Genomic DNA, 7,918 nt, shown 5'->3' with positions numbered 1-7,918 from the left:
TTCTTTATAGGACGTAATAGATACTCAATAGAGCTATGTTTTCCTGCGGAAATATAAGACTTTATTAAAGTCCTCTTATTCTGTCTGCCCTGTCCTTCACTCGGGAACAGGATGCTAGCCTCACATTAGCACCACGGACAACACCACAGGGAGGAAAGCCTTGCAGACTTGGGTATCAAGGATAGTGCTAGAACAGAAATCACGAGAGTTTTTTGTTTTCATTCTAATACTTTATTTATATTTAAAATAAATTGTAAATAGCCACACTAAAGCAAGAAGCAAACCTTGTTGTGTTTTCAGGAGTTTTAATAACCAAGTGTTCGGGAAGGGTGAGAACCCATGTTGTCAGTGAGTTCTGGGGACCACAGAGTCACTTAGGTGGAGGGATCTCCTTTACAACACGGGGAGTCTGGTCACATCCTTCTCTAAGCGATAGTCACCGAGGTCAGGGAGACATCTCTCTCCACTTGGATCATCTTCACAGATTTTGGGTCAAGTCGGTGGGGAAAAGTGTAACATTGGTGACCATTTACTATTACCTGGAAGAGAATGTGTGTCAGAACAATAGCATGCCACCAAACAACCTTGCTGTCTTCCTTTCCTTTTCTACCCTATACACACACCATCCACCAGAAACTCCTAGTCACACTCTAAAACCCAACAGACATTTTTCTTTTTATAGCCGACCTTTTGTGACGATTTCAGACAATTACTCACCCTATTTTCTGTGTTTCTCTCATTATTCCACTGACGTGTTAGCACTCTATGTTGCACTGTCTATGTCTGCCTGGGCTTCCTCTGGCCAGGAACTGTTTCCTGAATTGTGAATCTGGTTCTCACACAGAGTATCATAGGCTAATCGGTCATTAAGTGTTTATTGAGCACATTCGTTTTAGGTGTGCTAAACTTTACTGCAATTTACTCCTGATGACCCAGTAGCTTAAATTTGGGGTGGTAAATGTAAAGAATAAGACTCTTTTTTCCCTATTTTTTATAGAGTGAGGGTGGAAGGAAGAGGGAAGAGAAGAGAGAGAAGGTGAGAGGAGAGGAGAGAGATAGAGAGAGAGTTGAGACTCAATTGGTTGCCTCCTCATATGCCCTGATGGGCTGGGGTATTGAACCTGCAACCCAGATACATGCATTTGATGGAGAACCCAAACTGAGACCCTCCAGTGTGCAGGCCAATGCTCTAACCACTGAACCAAAACTTGAATGTCCCTTAAGAGGAGGAATAGTGCATATGATTAAAATGAGGCTATTTTTATTCAGCTTATAAGCAAATGGAACAATGCCTCACTTCAATCATAGGACATTAAATCTTTTTGCTTCTCCAATGATAGAAGGTTTAAACATACACTTTATGGGTGTGGCTATGGATAAAAAGTGGACTTTTTAGTTGTTACTTTTTCAAATTTAAAATGCACACACTGATTGTGGCGCTGCGAGGATCCGAGGCGTGGTCCTCCAGCTCTACCTGTCTTCAGGGCAGTGGAATCCGAGCTGAGAAGCTGCCTCACTCTCCAGAGATACCAGCTGAAGCCAGAGAACATCTACCCACAGCAGAGAAACCAGGAAGAGCATTCTGCCTGTTTAATACATTACAATATGAACGGTTTCCTTTTAGTTTATATATATATATAATCATCAGGTCATATATAATGTCATCAGGTCAAAGAAAGTAAAAACTCCTATATACCTCTTAAAAAAAATAAAATGCACACACATTTTGAACTAATTATTCAATTCCTCTGAAATTATCTTCCCTTATAAGAATAGGGAGGTTGATAATGATAAAAAATGTGATATAGAATGAAGCATCATTCAGGAGAGCAAAATATGCAAACCACCTTAATGTGCATGAATAATGGTCAAGTTAAATTATTCTGAAAATGCTTCTATTGGAATATTATGCAAACATTAAATATTGCGGGGGCATCAAAGTAGAATGATGTCAGGTTCTCTAATATACATTCTTAGAGAACAAATAAAATCTAGTCATCAATGTGTGATTTCTAAGAGAAACTTATAACATCATTTGTTAAAAAATAAAAGCAGACAGAGATAAATGATAGATAGATGATAGATAGGCTGGAGCAATCACATAGTATTTCTGGAAGGAGCATAAAGGAATTAATAAGTTTTGCTCTGGAGAGGGGGACTGGGTTTGGGAATATAGGAAAGAACTTAATTTTAGACTGATTATAATTATTTATATGCATATTTTAACAATCTCCTACATGAAAACTGAAGTAATGACAGGATAGGTAGAAATGAGGCTGTGAGTGAAGACAGGAACTTCTCCACCATGGAGAATAAGGCACGTGTGCTGATCTTGACCTGCTCAGATTTGGAAAAGGACCTGAGCATGGCAGTACAAGCAGAGGGTGCTGTGTGATGAGAGGGGCAGGAGATGACCCGTAAGTGACTCTGGGGGCCAGGCCAGGGAGAGCTGTGTGTTCCTGTGAGGGCCCTGAGAGCCACAGGATGGTAGTAGATGTTCCTGGGCACACTCACCTGATACTCCGTTGACAGCACCAAGATGCCCAGTTCAAAGGGTTGGCCATCCTTAAAGGGCTTATCAGTGGATTTCACTTCTTCACCCCAGTTCCCACGCTGACGGCTGTTCATCACCACACAGTTGTCAAAGTACACGCGGAAATGGAAGGCGATGTCTGTGCACGTTTCAGTTCCAGTGTGGAAATCCACCTGCAGTTGTGGGTTCGTGCTGAAGGCAAAGCACACAGCCTGTTGAGCAGGACTCTTCCTCATGGGGCCCACATTCAACACACACATACACACCCTCTCAACTCCTCCTGGGGGAGGGAAGGCCTTCCTGGGTGAGACTGCAGTAAGTCTCCCTGTGGGGCTGCTTCAGCTTGTCCGGCCCAGGCTGGGGAGATGCCTCATCTCTTAGCCCAGGACTCACACTGAGCAGCAGTCACTGGCCTGGGGCTACTTTTCATGCCCTGGAAACACTGTGTCCCTTGATAATAAACCTCAGCTCCAATGCCTGAGTGACCCCAGACCCCAGACTTCAACACTTGCCCACAGTCATGCACCTGTAGGTTTAATGCCTGGGACCACATGGGTTGTGCATCTGCATTGTGCTACCATTATGCTAATTACAAAGTTTAACCTCAGTCATGCATGAAGTGACCCCCAAAGCTCTAATAACCTCACTTCTCCTCCCCATGGGCTATAGATACTCACCTGAAACACCTGGCAGGTGTGCCTTTGATTTTCACGAAAGAACCAACAGGCAAGGATACGTATTTTGTATACGGGATCTGTCATGGGAGACAAGAGTAGTTGAGAGGGGCAAGGCCAGGTGTGGTCTCCCATCCTATAACAGTTCCCAGTGGCAAAGCAAGTTATAGAAAGGACATGCTCTAAGGACCCTCTTCTTCCCCCTCACAACAGACAGGTCTCTGAGTCCTTTAAGAAATAATAGGATTGTAGTTCACAGCAAGAGATCAAAAGCCAGGTGGCCTGGATTCTAATGCTGATTCTGCCTCTTACCACCAATGAGAACTGAGTTCCATTACTTGAATGCTCCCTGCCTCCATTTTCTCAGTACAAGAAGGATTATAAAATTCCTATTTCATAGGATATTCTCAGGAAAAGCTGTGCTACTATGTAGATGTAAAACCTTTAGCATGGTCCCTGGCTGGTAAAGGGTCTATACCGTGGAGACTTAGAGGAAGGGGAGGACCCTTTCTGGGATACTACCCTCCCATCAATTTTTATCTGAAACTGTGAAGATAAGACTTTAAAATGTAAAAGTATAAAATATAAAAATTCACTCCAATATAAGATAATTGCTTGAAGGGCGAGGGAAATAATGGAAAAGGAGAGTCCTGTGTGTGGCATGTATATGCATCAGGATTTTCAAGGGCAATGGTGTCCTTTCAGGAATGTGTACAAGTTGCTGAGCACAGTCAGTACCTGCACACAGCGTGGGAGACAGGACAGTAATTAGATAGAATCTATAGGTTGTTCCCTGGCATCAACTGTAAGCTTTGTCTGGACTGAGACTGATATTGTTCCTTGCATCTTCAGGTGATCCATCCTCTGAAACCGATTCTCCCAACCACCTTCCGCAGAGAGACAGGATCTGCTTACTGTTTGTGTGTGTGTGTGTGTGTGTGTGTGTGTTGGTAGAACAAAGGAAAGGCTGGCTGGGGGAGGAGACCCGAGGCAGGAGCAGGGGTTCACTGTGTGCTGATTCAGACAGGAGCTCCTGTGCCCCACAGTCCGAGTTCACCCTCCCCAGCCTCCTTGAGAAGAGGCACCTGAGGACTGACTCATTCTGCTCTCATTAATGCTCAGGGAGGAGTCCTGGGAAACCCAATCTCTTCAAGACCTCCAGTTCTGCCCACCAGGAGCCACAATGATACACATGGAAAGGATCACAACTGCTTAAACAGTCAGTACCATGTATGGGAGAACCCTCAGAAGCAGACACAGCTACACAAATATTCATAGTTCAATACGGAGGCATAGATCATTATACGCACAGTTACACAAGGATATGGGGCTCACCGTGTCACACATACATCTCAACACTACTACTCGTGACGACATGCACAGCTGTTCAACCACTTCCCCAGCTGCACCACACACACATACTCAGAGGCATGAAGACAAGTGTGCAATCTCACCCGATGCACCCATGCTCACACTCCCTCATCCCAGACAGAGGTCACTTCCCACACAAAGTCACAGTGTCTCAATAGAGTTCACCCTCAGTCAGATACCACCAAATGCTGACAGTAGATACACTGGCCCATCCTCTATCTCCATGTATTCACAACCCCAATTAAAACATTCCCAATGTTTTCGTCTCAGAGAATCTCAGACTCTTTCCTCCTTCCCTTATGGGACCTGGGATCGTTGAAGGCTGTGCCTGTTCAACTCACCGTTAACTGTGCCATTGTTGTGCCTTCTGCTGAGAAGCTCTTCCAAACTGTGTGTAGTTGTGTGTGTGAGCTCTGCAAGTGGCAGGTTATATGTGTGTGTGTGTGTGTGTGTGTGTGTTGGTAGAACAAAGGAAAGGCTGGCTGGGGGAGGAGACCCGAGGCAGGAGCAGGGGTCACTGTGTGCTTATTCAGACAGGAGCTCCTGTGCTCCACAGTCCGAGTTCACCCTCCCCCAGCCTCCTTGAGAAGAGGCACCTGAGGACTGACTCATTCTGCTCTCATTAATGCTCAGGAAGGAGTCCTGGGAAACCCACTCTCCCCAAGACCGCCATTTCTGCCCACCAGGAGCCACAATGATACACAAGTTCAGAACCACAGCTGCTTCCAATCTCACCCGATGCACCCATGCTCACACTCCCTCATCCCAGACAGCGGTCACTTCCCACACAAAGTCACAGTGTCTCAATAGAGTTCACCCTCAGTCAGATACCACCAAATGCTGACAGTAGATACACTGGCCCATCCTCTATCTCCATGTATTCACAACCCCAAGTAAAACATTCCCAATGTTTTCGTCTCAGAGAATCTCAGACTCTTTCCTCCTTCCCTTATGGGACCTGGGATCGTTGAAGGCTGTGCCTGTTCAACTCACCGTTAACTGTGCCATTGTTGTGCCTTCTGCTGAGAAGCTCTTCCAAACTGTGTGTAGTTGTGTGTGTGAGCTCTGCAAGTGGCAGGTTATAAATGATTTCTGGAACCCCCGCCCTCTGGCTTCCTTTCAGTTTCTAAGTCTTTTCTGGAAAGATTCCCAGCAGGTGAGAAGGTGTGGGGTATCATAAATAGAATCAATCACAACTTGTCATTGAAAAGGATGTGTTGTGATACAATAGAAACTTCAGTGAGGAAATTGTGGGTGAGGAAGGATTAGCAGGTAAAATTCATGAATAAGGGCGATAGAATGAGTGGGTGAATGGGTTTATAATCCAGCCTATGTGCCTCGCCAAGTATTTATCCTTCAGAGTAGAACACACCCAAAAGGTACCCACTTTTCTGACTTGATCAATGGGAAAGAATTGGTGGTGCTGGAGGTAAGGACTCCCATCCAGAGGTCCTGGGAGATCATAGAAATTGATCCTCAGCAGACCTGAAGATAGAAAGTCCTTGTGCCATTTCCTTTCCACAGTAAGTCCCTTGGCACTGCTAATGCCAACAGTGTTTTAGCCTTTGTGTTTCACCCTCTTGGCCAACTTCCAACATACATTAATCAAGATTGGACATTTAAGATGAAAAATTATTTGTAGTAATAACACTTGAATAAGTATGATTTAAACATGATGACCTATTCAATAAATTATAGCATACCCAATTAATGACACATTTTACAGTCATTAAAAAAAGTTAAATAAAACAATAAAACACTAGTTAAATAAGAATGTTTTTCAACATTCAGATTTCCAAGTGGAACATAATGAACAAAATAAACTGATGAACAAAAAAGAAACAGAGCCATGGATACATGGAACAGACTAACACTTACCGGAAGGAGTAGATGAAAGGAGGTGAAGGGATTAGCCAAAGAACATAGATGCATAACCCATAGACACAGACAGCAGTGTGGTGATGGTGAGAGGAAAGGGCGGCCTGGGGCTGGGTTTAGGTGAGTAAAGTGGGGGCATGGGGACATCTGTGTCAACAGCTGTCAACAATAAAAGTAAAGTTAAAAAAAGTTCTTTAATTAAAAGATTCTGAATTGGGCTTTTCTTGCCACAAGGAACTCATGGAATACTGCCACCATGGGAGCAAGCCCAAGGGAGCCTGCTGGAGAGGCCAGGGGGAGAACTAAGGCTCCTTGGTCAACTGTCAGACATGTGAGTGAGGCCTTCAGGGACTGTCCAACCCTAAAGACATCACCAGCTTACTACACCTGCATGAGAGAGCAGGCAAAACCTACAGAAGAACCATTCAGCTGATCCCAGCCCAAATTGTCAACCCACAAAATCATGATCTCACCGATTCATTACTGTTTCTAGCAACTAGGAAACAGCAATAGATAAGTTATGTAACTGTAATGTTTACAGATTAATTTACTGATGTTTAGGGATTTGCTTCAAAAGAAAGCAGTCATACTCTAGCCCTGTGGCTCAGTTGGTCAAAGCACTGTCCTGTCCACTGAATAAAAAATAGTTTCAGGTTTGGTTGATTCCCAGTCTGAGTACATACCTGGGGTTTGGGTTTGATCACCAGTTGGGGCGCATAAAGGAAGCAACCAATTTCTCTCTCTCTCTCCTTATCTGTCCCCATCTCTCTAAAAAAACAATACACATATCCTTGGATGAGGATTTAAAAAAAAGAAGTCAATTGATTCCCAGTCTGAGTACATACCTGGGTTTTGGGTTTGATCACCAGTTGGGGCACATACAGGAAGCAACCAATTTCTCTTTCTCTCTCTCTCCTTATCTGTCCCCTTCTCTCTAAAAAAAAAAAAAAAACAATAAACGTATCCTTGGATGAGGATTAAAAAAAAAGTCAAGGGTGAGGTGAATGACCTCTCTTGCGCATTGTTGTGTGAGTTGTCACCAGTCTAGCCACAGCAGTCCTCCTCTCACTGTGTAGAATCGACTCACTGCTGCACTGCCACCACCGACTTCAAAGTCAGCACATTAACATGAAGCCCAGGACATCTTGGCCTTTCCCGAGTGTATCTAAAAGCAGTAGGAAGCTTTTAAAAATGTAAGTGGTCTTATCAGTAAGTTCCACAAATTACTTTTCACTTGAAGAAATTCCCCCAGAGTTGTGAGCAGATGGTATCAAAAAAACCAATATAAGTCAGGTCAGCTACGTCAATGAATTTTTTGGACAAATGTATCATAAGTACACCAAAATCTCATTAAAAGTTCACCTCTCTGAACCTTCTCCCAAGTGATAATCAGTACCAGGATCATTCTATCCTTTTCTCTGATATATATGTTACCACATTAAAAATGACACAATTCAGCTGC

The 7,918-nt window shown here is 43.8% G+C and overlaps 1 protein-coding gene across 1 annotated transcript; it reads right to left on the bottom strand.

The window, feature by feature from the left end:
- Positions 1–298: 298 nt before the first annotated feature.
- Positions 299–3,076, bottom strand: LOC102762668 (galectin-10-like). The gene is made up of 2 exons (XM_015568859.1): positions 2,515–3,076; positions 299–539 (listed from the first exon to the last, which is right to left on the bottom strand). Exons 1-2 carry the CDS (start codon positions 2,791–2,793, stop codon positions 426–428), a joined length of 393 nt encoding a protein of 130 aa, XP_015424345.1. The 5' UTR covers positions 2,794–3,076; the 3' UTR covers positions 299–425.
- Positions 3,077–7,918: the final 4,842 nt, after the last annotated feature.

This window comes from Myotis davidii, unplaced genomic scaffold (genome assembly GCF_000327345.1).
Source record: "Myotis davidii unplaced genomic scaffold, ASM32734v1 scaffold2225, whole genome shotgun sequence".
Taxonomy (NCBI): domain Eukaryota; kingdom Metazoa; phylum Chordata; class Mammalia; order Chiroptera; family Vespertilionidae; genus Myotis; species Myotis davidii.
This window is presented reverse-complemented; position numbering and strand designations above follow the sequence as displayed.